At 44.8% G+C, this 21639-nt stretch overlaps 1 protein-coding gene across 5 annotated transcripts in view; it reads right to left on the bottom strand.

Annotated features, from left to right (window-relative positions):
* Nucleotides 1-4434: 4434 nt before the first annotated feature.
* DGKE (diacylglycerol kinase epsilon) overlaps nucleotides 4435-21639 on the bottom strand; it is a 31795-nt gene continuing 14590 nt past the window's right edge. For all 5 annotated transcript variants that reach the window (XM_077328711.1, XM_077328713.1, XM_077328714.1 and 2 more), the window contains 6 exons: nucleotides 20946-20997; nucleotides 18139-18252; nucleotides 16822-16893; nucleotides 15869-15996; nucleotides 15580-15691; nucleotides 4435-14178 (listed from right to left, as the gene is read on the bottom strand). In XM_077328711.1, the coding sequence (XP_077184826.1) occupies nucleotides 13987-14178; nucleotides 15580-15691; nucleotides 15869-15996; nucleotides 16822-16893; nucleotides 18139-18252; nucleotides 20946-20997 (670 nt within the window). In that variant the 3' untranslated portion in view covers nucleotides 4435-13986. The remainder of the gene's footprint in view (nucleotides 14179-15579; nucleotides 15692-15868; nucleotides 15997-16821; nucleotides 16894-18138; nucleotides 18253-20945; nucleotides 20998-21639) is intronic.

Here is a 21639-nt window from a genome sequence, read left to right as displayed (position 1 = left end):
TGAAGAAACCGCAACAATGTTAACGCACAGGTCTTTATCGCTAGTGTTGCAGATTGTTTGCAAGAGTGTAGCGCTTTCCGGAGGGTGAATCCACTTTTTGGGATTCCCCTGAAAGCGCTACAACGAAGCGCTTTTTGCTGATCGGTTTTCCAATTGGCAACCATTGTGCGATTTTGAAGCCGTGCAAAAAGCCCCATAGAGTTGGAAGGGGTCATACAGGCCATCTAGTCCAACCCCCTGCTCAATGCAGGATCAGCCCAAAGCATCCTAAAGCATCCAAGAAAAGTGTATATCCAACCTTTGCTTGAAGACTGCCAGTGAGGGGGAGCTCACCACCTCTTTAGGCAGCCTATTCCACTGCTGAACTACTCTGTAAAAATGTTTTTCCTGATATCTAGCCTATATCGTTGTACTTGTAGTTTAAACCCATTACTGTGTGTCCTTTCCTCTGCAGCCAATGGGAACAGCATCCTGCCCTCCTCCAAATGACAACCTTTCAAATACTTAAAGAGGGCTATCATGTCCCCTCTCAACCTCCTTTTCTCCAGGCTGAACATTCCTCAACCTATCTTCATAGGGCTTGGTCCCTTGGCCCCAGATTATCCTCGTCGCTCTCCTCTGTACCCTTTCAATTTTATCATTAACCTCCTTCACGTCCTGTTTAGTATCTAGTACAATATAAAATGACCACTTTAGACCTGCCACAAAGTGCATTTGAAAGGATGCTGTTTTGCTTTTAGTTATATGCTGATGCTGGTACCAAAATACTGTAAGTACAAAAACACAGATGCTTGAAAAAGATGTGTAAAGGGTGGCACTTGACATAGAAAGTTAATATTGCTAAAAACTTCTTCTTTTCAGAGACTTATGACAGGGAGAATGCAGGCAGTGTCCAGGGAAGCTGGTCACTTCCTACTAGGGGTGTGCGTTTTGGCTCAGTTTGGCCGTCTCGGCAACCATCAAAGCCCAAGGTGGCCAGTGCTGCAGAGAGGAGAGGTGAGTCAGAGACCAAGAAGGGCCTCCTGCTTAATCTCAGAAGGTTGGGGGCACCTGAAATAGGACCTTGGAAGACCTATAGCATCTTGGTAGGCTAATCTTGACTCACTCATTGTAGCTGACATTGTATCTGAAGAAGTGTGCAATCACACGAAAGCTCTTACCTTGAGTAAAACTTGGTTGGTCTTAAAGGTGCTACTGGCCTCAAAATTTGTTCTGCTGCTTCAGACCAACAGAGCTACCCGCTTCTGCATTTCCTTCTCACTGTCTTTCAGATTTTGCCAGGCCTACCAGGCCATGATTGGTTTCTCCCCTCTTCAAGCCCAGAGCTTTTAAATGCAGGCAATTCACACATTCCACAGTGTTCTACAGTGAAATACTGTGTCATTAATGCCAATGGGAACTCATTGGACTGTTGAAGAATTCATGTTGTTCGTACTGAGAATGGGTTTATGTGGTATATTCCTTGGCTGTAGAATATTTCTTTCAAAAAGTAGCTCTCTAGCAGGAGTAGTATCTCTTCCAGTTCTTATTTACACACTGGGAAGCCAATATATCACCCAGATTGTGCTGCTGTTTTAGAATCTGTGCCGGTTCTTGTCAGCAATATTTTCTCCTTTCATTTGAATAATGGCCTTTTAACATCATGCCTTGCACATTTCTAAGCTGGTGGGATCCGCACCTCTCTTGCAGTTGAAATCCATTTAATCTCAATGGCATATGAAAATAATTCTGCAGTTTGCAGGCAAAGAGAAAGGGAAATTGGCTCAAGATTCTTGTGCGAACAATGGCAACATAATGATCTCCACAGTTTGGTAGAGACAATTATGTCGCCTCTCTCTATGGAAAACTTCGGCTGAATGTATCTGACCTGACCTCGTTTTCGAATCAAAAGCTACATGCAAATAGTCTTTTTGAAAGATCTGATCATAGCACAATATCGAGAGCTGAAATGCTGCAGTTCTTCTTTTGTTTAAAGTCAGTCAGGAGAGCAGAAAGGAAAGGACCTTGGGAGGATGTTGACACCATGATGAAGTGACCTCCTGGGAGGATTCATTCAGCCCCAAAGTCCTCCACACCCCCAAACCAGCCCATCTGCTGCCGTCAGAAGGTATTGAACCACTTGATCTCTGGACCTCTTTCCCATTACCAGCAATCCCACTGCCCCGTTTTTTGGCTGAACGGGTTTGCCATCTCCCTGCTCAAAACTGGTACTAATGAAAGGATTAAATAAGTGATTAGGTCTTTGAAAGACTAGATAGTACATGTTGAACGTTTTGTGAACATTTGTTCAAAAGCAAACCAAACATTTTCAACTATGGACCAGGTTATACACCCAGTGCTTCACCCCAAAGATCCCCTCTTGGGGAACACTGGGAATTTGTAGACAGAACTTGTAGACACCACTAAATTTGTAGGCTGAAGGAGCTCACAGAAAGACACTTTAAAGTACACTTATAAAGACCCCCTTGAGGACAAGGTGTTTGGGGCTTCAGCCCACGGGGACAGTATCAGTAGGGGTAAGTTAATGACAGCAGCCCAGTCTGTCATCTGAGGCCACCACTTCACTGCAGCCAAAGCTGCTTCCACTGTAGCACATTTGTCATTGAACTTGCGATTATATTATGAAAGCTGCAAACATATCCAAGTCTGGTTCTACCCACACAGCAGCCATTTTGTTATTGGCCTTGCTTCCATGATGGCCATTTTGTGTTGGCTTCCACTTCCATCCCCGCAAATTCCAGATGCTTCCACAGACTCAACAAGCTTTAGGATATTTGGCACATGGTCTCCCACCCACACAAGTGACACATATAACTACTATACTTTGTGGAACTGGGACGGGCTGTTTATATTTTGACTTGTGCGAATTATAGTTTTGTTTACAGCTTCCCCTGTATACACTTATAGGGCACTTCCCCATGACACCTCCCAACTGAAAACACTGACATCAGTGGGCTTGTATATGCTTATTTCAGTACTTTAAGTTTGTGTATTTTACTAAGGGACCAATAGTTCTGGCTTTGGCCTAATGTTTAACTTAGAAATGCTTTATAGCCTGTATATCTGTCCCTAAGGATGGCTTACGTATGCAATGGATTCATGGCACTTTGGTTGTTTGTTTAGTGGAGCTAAAAAAAATAATGAAAGATATTTGTTATAGGTAAATAGGAGAGCGCATAGGAAAGACTGAGTAGGTTCTTATGTTTGTTTTTACACTTCTGCCTTGTTGCCTCCCTGTATCTTTTGCCCTCATCATTTCCTTCCTTCGGTTTGCTATTTGTTCTTTTAGGTTTTCCGCATTTGACATTAGTGAACCACTGCAGCATTGAGGAAGAACATGTTGTTGAATGAATCGGCTCTTATCAGAAATAGGGACTTGATAGTCTAATCTGAGAGCCTCTTGTGGCGCAGAGTGGTAAGGCAGCAGACATGAAGTCTGAAAGCTCTGTCCATGAGGCTGGGAGTTAAATCCCAGCAGCCGGCTCAAGGTTGACTCAGCCTTCCATCCTTCTGAGGTCGGTAAAATGAGTACCTAGCTTGCTGGGGGGTAAACGGTAATGACTGGGGAAGACACTGGCAAACCACCTCGGATTGAGTCTGCCATGAAAACGCTAGAGGGCGTCACCCCAAGGGTCAGACATGACTCGGTGCTTTACCTTTAAAGGCAAATCACTAACAATCCCAAACTTCCAAGTAGTCAGTATCAAGTAATAGGGGCACTCGATGGAAAAGAAATGGCTAAATTAACAGCAACAAGTCACCTATGAGGGAAGTGTTGTCACACTAGCATGTAAACCCCTTAGCTCCTAATTTACGTGGTTCCTTCTCCCCCCTCTTGGTTTAGCCACCCACCAGCAAGTTCATCATTTGGTTCAAGCCCCCAGTTTGAGAACCACGGCTTTCAAGTTTCCTCTTCTTTTGTGGTATGTTACAGTATGGCATATTCCTGCACAGTTACAGTATAATCCTACACAGACTTGCTCCAGTCTGAAGTCACTGAAATTAGTTCTACAAATTAATTCTACAAAGAAGAAGAGTTGCTTCTTATATGCCGCTTTTCTCTACCAGAATGAGTCTCAAAGTGGCTTACAATAGCCTTCCCTTTCCTCTCCCCTCAACAGACACCCTGTGAGGTGGGTGAGGCTGAGAGAGCCCTGATTTTGCTGCCCGGTCAGAACAGCCTTGTCAGTGCTGTGATGAGCCCAACCAAATTAGAAGTCCGTGTTTCTAACCACTATACCAAGCTGGCTTCCATACATCAACCTCGCTCAGTTGCAGCACATGCCATATTTTGCCATATTAAAAGACTAATGCATTCACTGCAACAGGAGCTTTGCAGATTAGTGCCCACTTCATAAGATACTTTTCTTTGTAGTCTTTTGCGTGTCTTTTATTATCTCGGTTCTTCAGAATAATGTACAAGAAACTCAGTGCCAATTTTCGACATTTTATTACCACTTACAGAAACAGAAGTTCAAGTCTGGGTCTCACCAAGAACAAACAGATTCTAATCAACACATTTTCTTCAGTCGAAATTTACACACAGAAAATACACACTACATACCACCTAAAACATCAGCAAGGTCAGGAGGAATCTCAAAAGTATGAAAATAGGATACCTAAAAAAAAGTATTTACAAAATCCAGCAGCCGACATTCATTGAAAGAATCCTTTGGGAACCTTCCCTTTACAAAGCCACGGAAAGCCAGTGGGGGTAAAAACGCTACCTGACGCCAGAACAATTTTTAACCTTCTTTCTTAAACTCCTATAGACTGCCAATTAAAATTCTGATTAAATTGCTCAGCCACAGTATGACACTTCTTAGCATTTATAAAGCGCTTCTGATTGTTCGCTCACATTATCTCAATGACTGTCCCCAAGTCATGGATGGTGGCCTGTATCCAAACACACAGATAAGGAAATGGGGCCCAGGGAGCTCCCTTTGAATTTTTCTTCTTGTGGTCACCCAGAGCTTCACAAGCAGCATGCTCAGAGAAAAGGTGGGTGGCGGGAAGGGAAACTGTCAGAATTGGAAATTGCTATTCCTTCTCCAAGAGAACTTAAGTACGTTTTCTTAATGCGGGCAGACACAGGCCAGTGGGTAAAGGATGAGGGGAGAACTGCTTCCTGAGAGGGCCAATGCCTGCTGTTTAATTCTTGGCACAGGTGGGATCAGAACTGGAAGCTTCCAAGTTCACATTGCTCGTCTAACCCACACAAACAAGAGAAAGGCATGAAAACTTGTAGCATCCTGCACTTGAAGGCTTAAAACGTTTAAAAGAATCCCAGCTCAGAGAAAGAGTGAAGAGTTCTAACCTCAACCTCTCCACATGGGAAATGTTTTTCACTGTGACGTGTTCAGATGTGCAATTCTCTCTTCGGCATTCCAAAGAGTAACAGTCCGGGCACAATCTTACCACTTCACTGCCTTGTGTGAACAGGCTGCTAGTCATAATGCTACATCAGTCCTCCGGAATGTAATAAGCACAGCCTTGGTCAAAAAGGTTACTCTCACAGGACTGTCAGTTTGCTTTGCTTGTGCTAAGATATTGGCTATGGCAAAAATATGAACCATGCAAAATACTTATGCTTTTGCTTCCCTCTAATGGAAGTCTGAGTCTCTAAAAGAAAGGTTAGATGCACATTGTCTGAGTTCTGTCTTAGAAATGTAGTTTTAGACATTGCTCCTTCTAGGAATGTTTGAAATCAGGATATGAGAACTTAGCCAAGCAGGAAGCTCCTAGGAGGGCTCTATGGTCAGTATAATTGTGTCACTAGCAGAAATTCAGCAGCCAGTTTATTTTCTGTCCCTGCATCTGCTGGATTTCTATTTGCCACACAGTTGTTAAAAGACAGAAGGGATCTGCTAAAGACAATCCAAACAAACTTATTAAGAAGTAAATCCCTAGCAAACAACCCTCTCTTGGCAAGAATAGTTCCAGAATACTTCAAGCTGTCTAGGCTGTTTTTAACTATGGAATTTCTATACCTACAGATGAAGAACTGACTGCCACTGAAGCAGAGTTAGGATTTGGGGGATTATGTTGTTAGATTATTATGCACCCGGATTTGCCTTTTACAGTAAACAGGATCAGCCATCTTCTAAGAGCTGTAAGGTCTTTGTTGGTCCGCATTACGAATCAGCCACAAAAATTCCCTGGGCCAAATTCAATTTCTGATGGATACTAAATGACCCTCCAATTTCCAGCACAAAGGAAACGAAGAAGTGTGGACAGGCAGCAACTATAAGAGCATTTGCTAACAAGAACATTTTAGGCTCTAAAATAGTCTTGTTGGCAAATTCTGTTATAGTTTAGGGTAGCTCATCTCAACTTTTTGACCGTTGCAAAATCCCTGAAACATTCTTCAGGCTTCGAGAAACCTCAGGAGTGGTGCAATGGTTGGGAAGCATAGCTGAGTACATGCCCACCTGGGGCCCCTCCATCACTGGCCACTTAACACATTTTAAAAATATATTAAAATTAATTAACTCCCACCCATTTGGGAAAGCCTCCAAAGGCCATCAGGAAACTCCACGGTTTCATGAAACCCTGGTTTAGGGGCTCAACTATTGCCTGACTGCTTCTCAAAGTGACCTTCCTAGGAACTAGATACTGATCAGTATTTTTGAACTTAGACTACTGCTGGGTGTACAGGGGAACTCCTCTGACCGGAAATATGCAACCACCCGTTTTTAGGCTTTCAACTGGCTTCCATTGTTTTGTTCCCATAAAGTCAAGGGGGTGGGGGATGGGCACCTGACACAAACTATGCATTGTGCCCACTGAGGCCAGCAGAGGGGTCCCTCCGGACCATGGTCCCCTAAGGACTTTCCCCAGTTGCTTAATGGCCAATCCCCCCCCCCCCGATGCTGCATTACTGTGGAGGCATGATATGGCTTTTATTCTGAAGGGTGCATCTTACATTGGTTTCCTGATGAGCAATGGTGGGGGGGGGGGAGTCCAAGGGGGGCTATAGAAGTCTTGTGATAAAAGTTCTGTGGGAAATGATTTCTCAGAGTTGTTAGCAGATGCTATGGCACTAATAAGGAATGTAAGCAAACAATGGAGACTAAACAGTACTCAGTATCAATATTAAGAAGAAAAGAGAAGAACTGTTTTTTTATACCGTGCTTTTCACTACCCAAAGGAATCTGAAAGTGGCTTCATAAGCACCTTTCCCTTCCTCTCCCCAGAACAGATAAACTGTGAGGTAGGTGAGAGAGCTCTAAGGGAACTGCTCTGCAAGAACAACTCTAAGAGAACTATAACTAGCCCAAGGTCACCCAGCTGGCTGCATGGGGGCAAGTGGAAAATCAAACCTGGTTCTCCAGATCAGAGTCTGCTGCACTTTAACCACTACGGATTAAGATGCTTTTAACTCATTAACACCACAAAAAAAAACAGCTCGGAAATCTCTGCTAATTCCAGAACAAAAGATGGTGACTAACCTTGGAATGCTCGAAGTGACATGTATTCTTACACACATGAACATTTCAGAAGGCACGTCCCTGAACGTCTGCAGATGATGCCCCCAGGCCTCCACCAGAGATATGCATTCAACAGCCTCGTGGACATAAAACATTGTAGCCTTACCCTGTGCAGAGTGGGCAGAAATATGCAGTCTACTGGGAAGGTTCTGAAAGGACGTGACAAGATTCAGACATGGCTTCCAAATCCTACCTTAAACAGAGCTGATACTTTTCAGACACATGCCAACAGAAAAGGCAGAGTTAAATTTCTTTAGCTAATTGAACGGAGAAGATAAAATGTCACACTGAACCAAATGCAGCCGATTGTGAAGTATATTTAATACATAAAAGCCCAGTTGCGTGGAGGTGAAGCATGCATGAACGAGAACCCCCCTGTATGTGCAGCCTAGTTTACAGCACTTAGAAAAGCTACTCAGAATAAGATGCCATTCCAGCCTAGCCTTTTCTTTGATGTTACTTTTTCATATAAATGGAGCATTTAATAAGAGACCCAATGTGGCATAATAGTTAGAAGGATGACTCCACGCTTATAGCAGGTGTAGTCAAACTGCGGCCCTCCAGATGTCCATGGACTACAATTCCCATGAGCCCCTGCCAGTGTTCGCTGGCAGGGGCTCATGGGAATTGTAGTCCATGGACATCTGGAGGGCCGCAGTTTGACTACCCCTGACTTCTAGAAATAGAGGTGTTCATGGCAACCAGGTATTGGAACTGCAATCTGAGAGGGGGGGGGTGAGGATAATTCCCCGATTCCCATAATTATGTTGCCAGCATCGTATGAAGACCTAGTGGCTTTGCTGATCCCCACACTGCATCTCTGTCTCACTCTGGCAAAAATTAAGTACCTCACTGTGGCCTGAATGCTGCTGATGCTCAAGATGCAGCAACCAACCCTAAAGGGAGGTCTTCTGTCACAGTCTTCTCCTGCCTGCTGCCGCCACGTCAGAATGCTTCTAGCAAGATCGCATCAAAATGCTTGAGGAATCCCACTCAAACGAAGGTCTCAAGCCTAGTCTTTTCTTTGGTATGTGACATTTCAGATGAAGGGTGCATTCGACAAGAGGCCCGACGCGGCATAGAATGATGGACTACACTTACGGAGATTGAAGTTCCAATCCCTGTTTGCCATGATCCCCTTCTGGGAGGAGGGAGAGAATTATGTCTACCATCCCTGAGCTCCTTGAAGGGAGGGAGGGAGAAAAATGCACAGAAAAAACATACCGTACAAATGTTACGGTGCTTTCGGCCCAAAAGGCATGTGGGCAATTGCTTAGGTGGACGCAGGTCCACAAAGAGGCCTCCCTATACATTTGCACTGGTTCTCGCAGAAGAGCAAAGAAAACAGCAGCCAGGGTTTTGTTATCCGAGACAGAAAACAACAAGTAGGACAGTCAACAGAGGAGCCTCCTGCCCTCTTTCATTATTTCGAGTGTATCTGTAAAGCAGCTTTCTTTGCGTCCGCCATGTGAATGAAGCACAAGCGGCTCTATAAAAAAAGAGAGGGAACACCTTTGTCTAAGAATTCCAAATGTGTAATGATGATTATACAGGTTACACAGAAAGTGGTAGCAACAACTTTCTCCATCGTGCAAAGGCGAAACAGTGTTGGCTTTTAGGCAACACAAGCAACACAAATATAAAAATACCTGAGAAAGAGACAGTGATTGTGCTGCAGAGAACACACACACACACCTGTGCAACAATGACTTGTGTGACCAAATAAAATTTTCACTCCAACACCTGCTTTCGGGCAGAGCAAAGCATTGCCCAAAGCAAAAGACAGCCCAGAGCAGCTGCTCATAATAGCAAGCCTGTGTCAAGACCCAACCCCATGACATAACTAAGCCATGTACCCTGGTAGGACTATGCCATGCACTCTTCTGAATAACCAGAGCTGTTAAGTGGGAGCTGTGCCAGAAGTACAGCAGACAGAACTCGTGGGTCAGTTTTTAGGATCTCACCAAACCATGAGCATTAGGTAGGCTTACTCCTGTCTCTTCCAACATTACGGCAAAAGGCGGGCTGAGATCCTAAGATGTGCAAGTGGAGTTGAAGGCAATTTCACCACTTCCTATGCCAGCCAAAGGGGGAGACCGCCTGCTGGCAGCCCAATGCCCCACCGCTGTGTGCCAGGGCAGTGGGAGGAAAGGGAATTAGTGTCTCTCCAAGTCACATCGCAACTTTACATCCAGTGTGAACCAGAGGAAACACTGTGACTCTGGACTGATAAGCCCCCCCCCCCATAAAACTCTCCCACCATTTGCCAGCCTCAAGCAGGCAATGGTCCTGTGACTCACCCCTCCCACTGAATCCTCCTGTGTCCCCGCCTCAACTGTGCTTCTGAGAACCAGTGGACCAGAGAGATAGTAGAGGAGACCAAGTGGGGGTCTGCACTGAAGGGGAGAATCAGGAACCTCTGCCCCTGTTGCTGCAAAACTGCTCTTATGCTGATGGCACGGCAAGCTTGATGGTTTCAGAAATCTTGTCCTCCCCATGACTTCTGCTTGAAGATATCAGAAGAAGAAGAGTTGGTTCTTATATGCCGCTTTTCTCTACCCGAAGGAGTCTCAAAGTGGCTTACATTTGCCTTCCCTTTCCTCTCCCCACAACAGACACCCTGTGAGGTGGGTGAGGCTGAGAGAGCCCTGATATCACTGCTCGGTCAGAACAGTTTTATCAGTGCTGTGGTGAGCCCAAGGTCACCCAGCTGGTTGCATGTGGGGGAGGAGTGCAGAATCAAACCCGGCGTGTCAGATTAGAAATCCGCACTCCTAACCACTACACCTAACTGGTCGGAGAAGCCTGTCAAAACCATCCTTAGCATTGCTTGGGGAAGAGAAAGAGGAGTTTCAAAAACACTTCCAGGACAAGTTAGATTAAGGCCTGGTCTAGATATTTTATTTAGACTTTGGGAGGAAAGCAGTTGATGACTAACTTGTTAAATTAAAGGAATAATGACGTAAATGCAGCCGTAGGAGGTTGTACAACTTCAAGTTTTTAAACTGACATTTTCCTAAGTTTCCCTACCTTAAATCCCTGCAGGTAGAATACTAGTACAACATGCCAAGGGACAGAAAAGAGTGGCTCTTCTGACGGTGCTGGTTTTATGTAGGGCTGCATTCAAATAATGACCCCTCCCCACACACCTGCAGCTAAAATGATGCAACCTTTTCCACTGCCACAGATGGTGTTTTTATTTTTAATGCAAGTGGCCCCAGAATGGTACTTTTTAACTAAACAGAAGTCCATAACATTCAGGAGTTAATTCCTTCCCAAGTTGAATTAGCTAGAATGTGGGGAGGAAAGAAAGTTTAAGCTAGAGAAAGAGCCAACGGCAACAGCCGAGCGCCCCCTTTTGGACAATGGATACAGTGCAGGAGGGAAAGAGGCATTTCGGAGGGCCGTCGTCTTGACCAGACGCTGCCTGGAATGCTGTTGTTCAAAACACGAACCCCACACAGAACCCGACACTTTTGCTGCAGCACAAATCCCAACCAGTAACATACAGCAACGAACAGGAACACAGACCCTAGGGCTCAACCACACATCACCTTGGAAGCTTCCTATATGCCAGTAAGCCACAGGCAATGCACACCGTGTAGATCTATCTTCCCTTTGAAGAGTGTCTTCATTCATGTCGATCATACACACACACGCAGAGGAGATACATGTGAATACTGTATTACATAGTGGAGGGAGATGAATACGACATTACATATCCTACCACACACACAAAGTCATTTTGCTAATGCTTCCGGTCAATGCATGCAAACTGTGCATGGGCAGGGCCAGCATGCTTGTTTCTGCTCTACAGACATTTTATGTATGATGATTTCAACAGTCTTCAGCACACATGGCCTGAAGAGTAGTGCTCATCCTCTTTTCATGCATCACGCAAGCACAGCCTTTCTCAACTTTTTTACCCGTTGAGAGCCCCCTGAAACATTTCTCAGGTTTCGAGAAACCCCAGAAATGACACGATTGTGCAGAATATGGCTGGGAAGCACAGCTGTGTCCATGCCTGACCGAGGCCCCTCCCCTTCTCACCCCCTCCAGGCCCATCACTGGACATTTTGGGAGGGGGTGGCAGCTGAAATGAGTAAATATGGATCATGTCACATGATAAATGTTTAATCAATTAAAAAAAATTAAAATCAATTAATTCCCACCCATTTGGGAAACTCTTCCAGGGCTGTCAAGAAACCCCAGGGTTTCATGAAACGCTGGTTGAGAAAGCCTATTCTAGCAGCTCACAGCCTTTCCCAGTAGTCAAAGTTTATGCTGAAAGTGGATTCGGGTTGTGGGTTGCCATTCAGACAGACAAATACTTGATTAGCTACTGCCAAAGAAATTCGACTAGAGTGGGGGCTTTTTTGGCCCTGGCTCCTGCCTAGTGGAATGAGCTACCGGCCGAGATCTGGGCCCTGCTGGAGTTGTTAGAAGTTCTGCAGGGCCTGTAAGACAGTGCTTTTCCACCAGGCTAGGACAAGCCAAGAACAACTATGGGTCCCCCTCCACCTTCCACCTCTCCTACTGCAGCTTCTCCAAGTGCAACTGGATCCCCCCCACAGAAAGCCCTCCCATCATAGGCCTGAAAAGCTGATAGAAAGTGCCAGGGGAGCTCTGGGAAGGGAATAGAACAGACAACTTTAAACTGTAATGCTTTTAATGGATTTTGCTATATTACTATTAAATTTTTACTGTAAGCCACCCTAAGCCTGCTTGCAGGGAGGGTCGTTCTGTAAAACCAAATACAATAATAGCAATATTTTCTATGCTGGATGGATGGAACCAAGAAACAAGCTTTCAAGGTCTTGGAGTTGGGCACTGACACAAGACCATTAAATTGTACTGCTGATATTGAAACTGGCCCAGGCTGACAACATCTGACAGACCTCTTCCTTCACTCTTGAGTACAACCACCTTCATTGTAACCACATAAGAAGCATTGTTTTAGAACAGGGGTAGTCAAACTGCGGCCCTCCAGATGTCCATGGACTACAATTCCCAGGAGCCCCTGCCAGCAAATGCTGGCAGGGGCTCCTGGGAATTGTAGTCCATGAACATCTGGAGGGCCGCAGTTTGACTACCCCTGTTTTAGAACGTGGAAAAAACACTTGTCTATGTAGATTACACACATTACTAGCAACTCTCTTCCAGACATACAAGCAGACGGGGGATTCTTTCCTAAAGTGACATGAATAATACAGTGTTAAGACTAAGGGGCATGTTGTGGCAGGAATGAACCTGCACGAACCCCACAGAAACAAGACAAGAATACTGTCCGTGCACGACTCCTGCTCATTTTGGTTCTATTTGTGCCCACGGCACCTTCCTTTACCATGCTAATTTACAGAGATCTCTGGCAGCATGCTGTCATTTGCTGTTTGGAGATCTCCTTTCAAGGAATCTGGACACAATCAGTGCATAACAGCTTATCCAGGAGTCCTCTGAGATTTGTTTCCCGTTAAAAGGTCCGACAGGGAGCAGGCAATTCTTCTTGTCAGCTCTGCTGTCACCAAATATTTACATCAAACAACACAGCGATCTCCGTGGAAGTCATCAACATACAGCACGCATCTTACAGCACAGGGAACATTTTTTTTTGCAATACCCACAACCGTGGACGCTCACAGTTGTAAAAAGTGGATGGCAATTGAACTCTGAGATATTTTAAAACATCTCATCAGCCACTCAGGAAGCAAGATCAGCACCCCTATCTCCTGTGAACACTAACTCGTGCGCAAGTAGTTAGGCCCTAACTTGGGATAAAACCATCATAAAGCCCTAGACTTTCCTTTGTCCACTATTAAGGTGGTTAATATATAAAACCGCTGTGATGGGCAATTGTTTTTAATTGGCGGTGAGACCTAGTGACACTTAATGCACCACTGGTGACCCTACTACACAGTGCATACAATCCCTACCCTGTTTTCGATTTTCCAGAGTTAACCAAAGCTATTGCGGGTGCAAACATAACCACATTCTGAAAATCAAAAGGGGAGTGGACAAAAGGAAAGATTGTACAAGCCTAGAAAGCCTTTCCAGTCTCCTAACCATGCTAGGAGATCAGGCAGAGTCATGTCTGCATTGGGAACATGTGACCCCCAAATGAGAGCATGACACTGTTACATGTTCCTTTAAATTAGGCCTACCTAATTACACAGAATAATGGCAGCTGTTCCCCACAGGCTCCATTGGCCTGAAGAGGGATTTAACCTGCAGAGTATCGAACACAGGTTACTATGAAGGGTTTGCCTCCCCCTCCACACTTAACACTATACACCAAAGCAAAAGTGCTTGCAGAATTTAAGCCTGGCTCGGAATTTCTTTAATCGCTGGAAGCATGGCTTTTATCACTCCTATGCCATTTATAAACATAGAGATGGTACAGCATTAAGAGGATTACTTGAGACTAAATAGTTAGCACTAAAGCCTGTCAGTGAGAGCCAAGCTGCATTTACTACGGGTCGTGTCAAAACCTGGCCAAGACCTATGTGTCTTCATCTGTCTGATCCTTGGCCAGCTCCTGTTCAGATACGCTGGACACTTCATCGTCTGTCTGTTCACCTGAATGAGACAGCATCAGTGCGTGGGTCTTATGAGTTATAGTAACAGTGCAAGGTCCTTGTGCCCAGGGCTCGCCATCCACCTGCATTGGCATCTTGGAATTCTTCAGGATCAACTGGAATCAGGAAGAGATAATAAAAAACGAAATTCAACTTTCAGAATCACAGGAGCTGGGAAAGCACATTAGGCCTAACTGCTACAGGATTCTTGAGCAGATTAGTCCCTGGGAATGAGCAAGCAGAAAGAGAAATGCACAGCTGGATTTGTGAAATCCCAGCTATGACAACCCCCCCCTCCAAAGGGGCACAATGACCGGTGATGCAGCTGTAAACTTGGCAGTACAGACGCGTGCCCTTCTGATGCTATGCCTATGGAGACAGCTGCAGTGGTTCAGAGTGAAATTTGAATCAGGGAATTCAAGAGAAAAAGACCCTTGTGGCTCAAAACAACAGGTTGCATCTCATTGATGTAAAAGGATTTGTGTCTTCCTGCTGTGCGTGCTTTGCCTTCCTGTGATCCCCTTATTTGTTGAATATGTTCATATGCTCCAACCCCTGGGGCAGAACGGGCTACAGAAATCAAAGGTAAGAAGAACGCTCAGCTTGTATTGCAATATTGTAATTGTCCCTTTTGTAGATTCACCAGGATTTTATAGTGTGCTGAAAATCATACCCATGGCTCATGACAAAAAAGCTGGGAGGCTCCAGAGCAACCCCAGACTGAACTGAGTATCATGAAAGAGCCACTTGTTTGAGGAGGATCTCTGCTGTCCCATGAAAGCCAGAGGCACTAACTCAGGGGAAGCCAACTGCATACTCCAGACAGAGGCAGCACTGTAGCCAGCCAAGAGCATAACTCCAAAGGCTCTGGTTATGGGCCAGGGTTTACTTCAGAGACATCTTGCATTTAGGCAGCACACTGGGTCCTCAGCTGGTTTTCCTTTGCTGCTTGGCCCGGAGTGCCCACACTGTAGAATGAAGTGCGAAATACGACTAAGACAAGCCTTTGAAGAGGTGCCTTAGGGAGGCCGGGAATGTCAGCCAAGGAACACCCCGTTTCCCAACGGCATTCATGAGGAAGCCCAACTCCAAAGCCCTGCACAAAGCAGTGTGATGGCGTGGCTACAGCAGGGGTAAGTCAACCTGTGGTCCTCCAGATGTTCATGGACTACAATTCCCATGAGCCCCTGCCAGCATTTGCTGGCAGGGGCTCATGGGAATTGCAGTCCATGAACATCTGGAGGACCACAGGTTGACTAATCCTGGGCTACAGGATCGGACTAGGATCCGGGAGAGCCAGCTCTGCCACAGACGCTTGCTGGGTGACTTTGGGCCAGTCACACATTTTTCGCCTAAGCCACTTCACGGGGTCGTTGTGAGGATAAAATGGAGAAGAGGAGAATGACGGGGGCCTGTTGGGGTACCAGTCTGGGAGAAAGGTGGGCATGAATGAAATGAATGAGTACAGGAGAGGCTGAGGAGTGGTTGCGTAGTTCTGCCCACGCCGTATCACCTACCCTCACGGTGTGAGCCTGACCCAGGCGGACAGGATTTGCTAGCTTCACTTGAATCTGTGCACAGTGGAAAGAGCCGTTGACGCCGACCACTTCCAGCAAGCCATCGTCATGCCTAAGAGCGACGGGGAGGAAAAGAGAAGCAGAGGGGTTTACTTCCAACAGTTACCAGCGGGTTCTGCTTCTCCTTGCCATCCAGTTCTGCCACCCTTACTTGGGAGCCAACACTCTGGACGGAAGGACCCCAAAACTATGGGAAAAGGAATGGGGCACAACCAGACAGCATCCTTACCTTGCCAGAGGATAAGGCTCGTCTCCCATTCCTTCCCACAGCCTACAGCCACCGCCCCAGTAGCCGATATTCAGAACTATGATCCCTTCCAAATTAGGTAGATCAATTCTCTCTCCATCCAACTCTAGCTTTAAAAACATACAGCAAAGCATTAGTGTAGCTTGGTCCACGCTAGCCCTTTGGAAAGTCAGGAGCACAGCTCCCCCCTGCCCCCAAAAAGAGCAATTCTGAACAGTTCACAACAGCCTGATTTTATGTCTCCATGGACCAAGCTGAGCATGAAAGAAGGGTGACCCAATACACCCAAATACACTGTAGCGGAGGCCCAGCACAGCCTACACTAAGGAGGAGCCCATTTCATGCTTTTGATTCCCATCTGCCCAGGACAGGGATTTGTCCTCAGACTGCACTTCAGTTCAATATTTCTCAGGCCATGTCTATGCCTGAGGCAGAATTGGACTGTATCACTACATGTTTTATTTATTTAATTTATATATCACCCTTCCCAAAGAACGGGCCCAGTGCAGGTTTACATTTTTTTAAAAATTTATTCCCTGCAGTAGGAAATCAGCATAATATGGAAAGTGCTAGGAGAGGGCTTCTCTCCCTACAGTGACTGGAGTATGTTTGCTAGGTGGTTTTAAAGTAGGGGTGCATGGAAAACTGAGCTCTCTCCCACTACCGACAGATGAAAGTAGTCAGCCCATTCCTTAACCTTACTGTGTAGATTAGGGGTAGTCAACCTGTGGTCCTCCAGATGTCCATGGACTACAGTTCCCATGGGAATTGTAGTCCATGGACATCTGAGAACCACAGGTTGACTACTCCTGCTGTAGATGACATCATATAGACTCTTTTCATTTCGGATTCTACTGCCATAGAAGTGTTTTTCTTGGGAAGAGAGGGGAAAAAAGCAAACCAACTTCATAAGGGGGGACAAATATGTCTCTTACCTCAATCTTTTTGTTCAAATCTTTACATTCTTGCACTAAACAATCTTTGGTTCCATAGAAAAAATAAACTGCCTACAGGAAAAAAAAAAGAAAAAGAAAGGAACGTTAAAGAAAAGTGAACATGAATGTGCTTTCTAAATGATCTGCCATAGACCTCCAACCTTTATTATTATCTTAGAATATTTATAAAGAAAATCTTTGCAAAAGTCCTCTCCTTTTGTCAAGGAGGATCTTCCTTCCCTTGAACACAAACTAGATGTATCCCATAAAAGTGCATTCCACAAGCCCTTGGCACAAATGATGTTTTGAACATTTTCTCTATACATTTCATACCCCCCCTGTTAAGAATAAATGTGCTTTCTAACAAGTTAGTTAAGTTTTTAAGGAACAGGAACATTACAAACAGTGCAGACTCAGTTTTTGGGGGCAGGGGGAAATCTTGCTTGGTTGCCCCACTGTGCATGCACAACTGTCACATACATATTTACAGGGTGGTTCTTCACCTCCAAGTAATAGTCACGTTTACTGAGCCATCACCACAGCCCTCTGAAAAGGGTGGGAGCAGATTTAGTTTAAGATAACAAAAATAGGGTCCAATAGCACCTTTAAGACCCACTCAAATTTATTCAGGGCATGAGCTTTAAGCAAGCACTCTTCCTCAGACAAAGCAGAACAAGGATCATAAGAGTACAGATATAAAGCAAAGGTAAATTAGTGGCAAATTAGTAAACTGTGTCATAATATCCAAATTATGCAGTATGGTAATTCTTTGCTAAGACAGCTCACCAGTCCTTTTGAGTTCACACAAACATTGGAGAAATAAAATTGTCAATGTTAGTAATTAATGGCAGACACTTTTCTAGTTGTAAAAATAATTAAAAGCGACTAGTTGCTTGTCCCATCTGTCTCCTCCCAGGCATGGAAGCATACCCACAAGTGAGAAGGTGCTCAGTTTGTTATTTTGTCCTGAGACCAGAGAGTTAGATTCTGAATCACATTATATTCCCATTGTCCCAAATAAAATAAAAAAGAAGAGGGGATTGTAAGGAATGTGGATACAAGACTTGAATGAGATTAGGATATGTAGTGAGATAAGAAACCTTGTCCTTGTTGAGACCAGGATATTCCATTTGTTTTAAGTGTTGTAATAACTTGCATTTCTGCAATCTCCCTTTCTAGTCTATTCTTGAAGTTCCTTTGCAATAAAACAGCTACTTTGAATGTCCTGGAAGGTTGAAGTGTTCCCTGCAGGTCAAACCCTCTGCCAAAGAATTAATAGACACAAGTCTGACATTAAAAACAACAGGACTCACATACCTTGTTAATAATCCTACTGGAAAAGAGAGAGGGAGACTTTTCACGATGCGCATGAAAATTTAGAGCCATGAGAGCATCTGGCCCTATAGAAAAATAGTTGTTCATTGTGAAGACCTGTAAAAAGGAGGGCGGGGGGAAGAGAGGGTGGAACAACAGGCTTGAAAAATCCGTGGGAAAAAGTCTAAAAAACAATGGTTATGTAACTGACATTGTACCACATCATTGTAATTAGCTGTTTTAATACAACGAATATTGGACTTAGGTGCATTGTGTACACCAAAAACGATATGAACATTTCCTTTTTCAGAAAAGGTCTGTTTAGCATCATAGAACCATTGAGTTGGAAAGGGCCAGACAGCCCATCTAGTCCAGCCCCTTGGTCAAGGCAGGATCAGTTGAAAGCATCCAGGAAAAGTATCTGTCCAGCTGCTACTTAAAGATCGCCAGTACTTGGATGCCTACTCACATGAGAAAGAATCCTATAGAACAGAAAGGGACTCAACACAAGGGTAAGGCCGCACAACCCAAAAGCCACCCAACACTTAACCCAAACTAGACACTGTAGAGAAAGAAATCCAGGTCTATTTTATTCATACGTCCACCTACTCACATATATAAGGCAGGAGGCCGTAAGTCTATTTCAAATAGAAAAGGAAGCACAACAGTGAGGGAAACCCAACTCTGCTCTCCTTCCTTCTCTGCAATTCACCTACATGTCCTAATTCCCGGGTTTTGTTTCTTAAGAACCAGACTGTGCCTTCTTGACACACACTGGCAATTTTTGGACACCAAAGGATTTTATCACTTTGGCTCTGAAAGATCTGCACTGGCTGGCCACCCCCCACCCCCTAAAATTCAATGTACTGGCTCTTACTTTTAAGGCTGGCTTGGGGCCATGGTACTTCAGGGCCTGTCTCCTCCCATATGTCCCAACTCTGGCCTTCTGTGCCTCCACTTCCAGAGCTGAGGCAGGTGGCAACTAGAGGCATGCCTTTTCCAGTGGTGGTCCCTGGCTTACGGAATGTGCTTTCCCTTGAGGCGCCCTTTCAGGCGCCAGGCCAAAACACGGGCTTTTAATTAAGGGGTTAATTTTCATTCTTTTAAAGCTTTTAGAGCTGTTTTCTTATGCCCTGCTTTTTACTACCTGGATGAGTCTCAAAGCAGCTTGCGATCACTTCCTCTCCCAACAGCTAATACTCTGTGAGGTAGGTGAGCCCTGAGAGAACCATGACTAGCCCAAGGCCACTCCTGGCTGCATTATTATTATTATTACATTTATAGCCCGCCACTCCCCTAAGGCTCGTGGCGGGTGACAACATATAAAATCATAAAACCCCTAATACATACATAAAATCTCCTATAAAGCACATATACCCTACCCACCCCAATCCCCCCCCCCGATAGCGGTGGCACTCCCAGGGAAGAAATTTGGGGGCACTGCAGATATGGCCCTAACAAAGAAACAAAGCAACAGGGGGCCCCATCTTTAAAAGGAGGCGCCGGCCTCAACCATAGGCCTGGTGGAAGAGCTCCGTTTTGCATGTGGAAGAGTGAGGCATTAGACCCAGTTCTCCAGATTAGAGGTTGTTGCTCTTAACCACTACACCATGCTCAGTGTTTTTACACTCTGGCTGGCTTCTCATAATGTTTCATTTTTTATTTTGAAATTCACCTCGGGCAAGTTTTCCAGAGAGGCAGCATAGCATTTTCCCAAGCAATAAATATACCACAAAGAGGGAAGATACGAAACCTTTATGTAGACTGTATTACTTCAGTTAAGAAATGAGACTTAACATATGGGTAACCCTCTTTTGTGCAGAATTCAGAGGATAGGCTAGGTCCCTTCTCTCCAAAAAGCTAGCTTCTAATTGCAGGGGGGTTTGGGGGAGGGGCAGCAAATGTGAGTGAGCAATCCATCATATGACACCCCCCCCCCCCGCTTGTAATCAGCACAGTCCTGGAACTGATTTATCACATCTTTTGTGATAATCTTATCCAATGTGCTTGAGCTACGAGAGTCGGTCAGAAGTGAGAGGAGGCTTTTTTTGGTAGTTAACAAATCCCTTCATTAGAAGAAGAGGAGCTAGTTTTTATACCCAGCTTTTCATGGTTCAAAGGAGTGTCAAAGCAGCTTAAAAATCACCTTCCCTTCCTAGATGAGACTAGCTTATTATTAATATTAGCATTTTTATCATTATTATCATTATTATTAATTGGACGTATAGCCCGCCACTCCCACAAGGCTCGTGGCGGGTCACAACAATATAAAATATAAAAAATCTCCTAATAAAATCTTCTAAAAATGCTGAACAACCCAACCTAACCCAACCAATCCAAGCGGCAGTGACATTATACCACCCAGCTCATAAAACAAGGAGCGAGAGCTTAGGAGCTCTTGTAACATATGTCTTTTCTTCTTTAAGTAACCTTCCAGGTTACAAAGAAAGCCTGCTTATTTAAATGCACTTTTATTCAAACTTACAGCAAACCTCAGGATAAGCTGAAGTTAACTAACTTGTATCCTACTTTTTGACAGCCTAGGACCTTTTTTGGTCTACAGCACACCCCTTGGATTCTCACCTGATAAAGCATTCTTAACAATCCTGCCTAGGCAGCTTTTGCTTCAGAACATATAAAAAGCACCTGGGCTGAAACAAAGCACCACTTTGCCCATCATCCGAAACGAGAATCCCAGGAGGCTCAAGGTCCACTGGAAACTGGATAGTTGTGACCATGGTTTACTTCCTGTCTAGCACACATTACAGCAATTTATTCATGATATAAACTCATCCATTTTCAAGGCATACCTTTGGTTTTCTTAAATTGTAGTATCCTTTATTGGTTACCTGAACCTTCCACCTGAAAAAAAGAAAATTGCTACTTCTTTTAGTTGCAAATAACCCCCCCCCAAAATGGCAACACCCCCCCCCCCCAATGGCAACCCCTTCCCATTAAGGGAAGGCACAAACTCATCTTTAGCACATTCGTGTTGTTTTATTCATTCCTAATCTATTGATTAAGCATTTATATACAACCTCTCAGAATCCAGGCTACAAACATCCTGACCATCATGAAATCAAACCAAAACCCACAGATTCAGTGGACTATCCAGCAAGGCTGAGGCCAAGAGGTAACAGATGCTTTGACGGAAGGCACAAAAGCTATCAGCAGGAAGTATTGCGGAAGCCCTTTGAGGCAGGAGGCTGATAGGGCTCCTCTGTCCCTGGAGAGCTAAAGGTCATCGGTTAGCGCTCCATTTCTGCTGCATTTTCACTCTTCCCATGCTTTGTTAATGGTGCATATATTACTTGCTATGGTTTTTGTTCGCGGAAGGCCTACGGTTACTTAATGCTTCCTCCCCCCAATCCTATCGTTGCAGTAAACCTCAGTGAAAACAACTCAGCGTGGGTGAGACTGTTTGCTCTTGCTAATGGTTTTTTAATGTTTAGAGTTTTATGTTAACGAGAACATGTCACCTGGATGCAAGGGGGGGGGGTATTC

Source organism: Paroedura picta, chromosome 3 (assembly GCF_049243985.1).
Source record: "Paroedura picta isolate Pp20150507F chromosome 3, Ppicta_v3.0, whole genome shotgun sequence".
NCBI lineage: Eukaryota > Metazoa > Chordata > Lepidosauria > Squamata > Gekkonidae > Paroedura > Paroedura picta.
The sequence above is the reverse complement of the archived record's forward strand: the minus strand, read 5'-3'. Positions and strand labels throughout refer to the sequence as shown.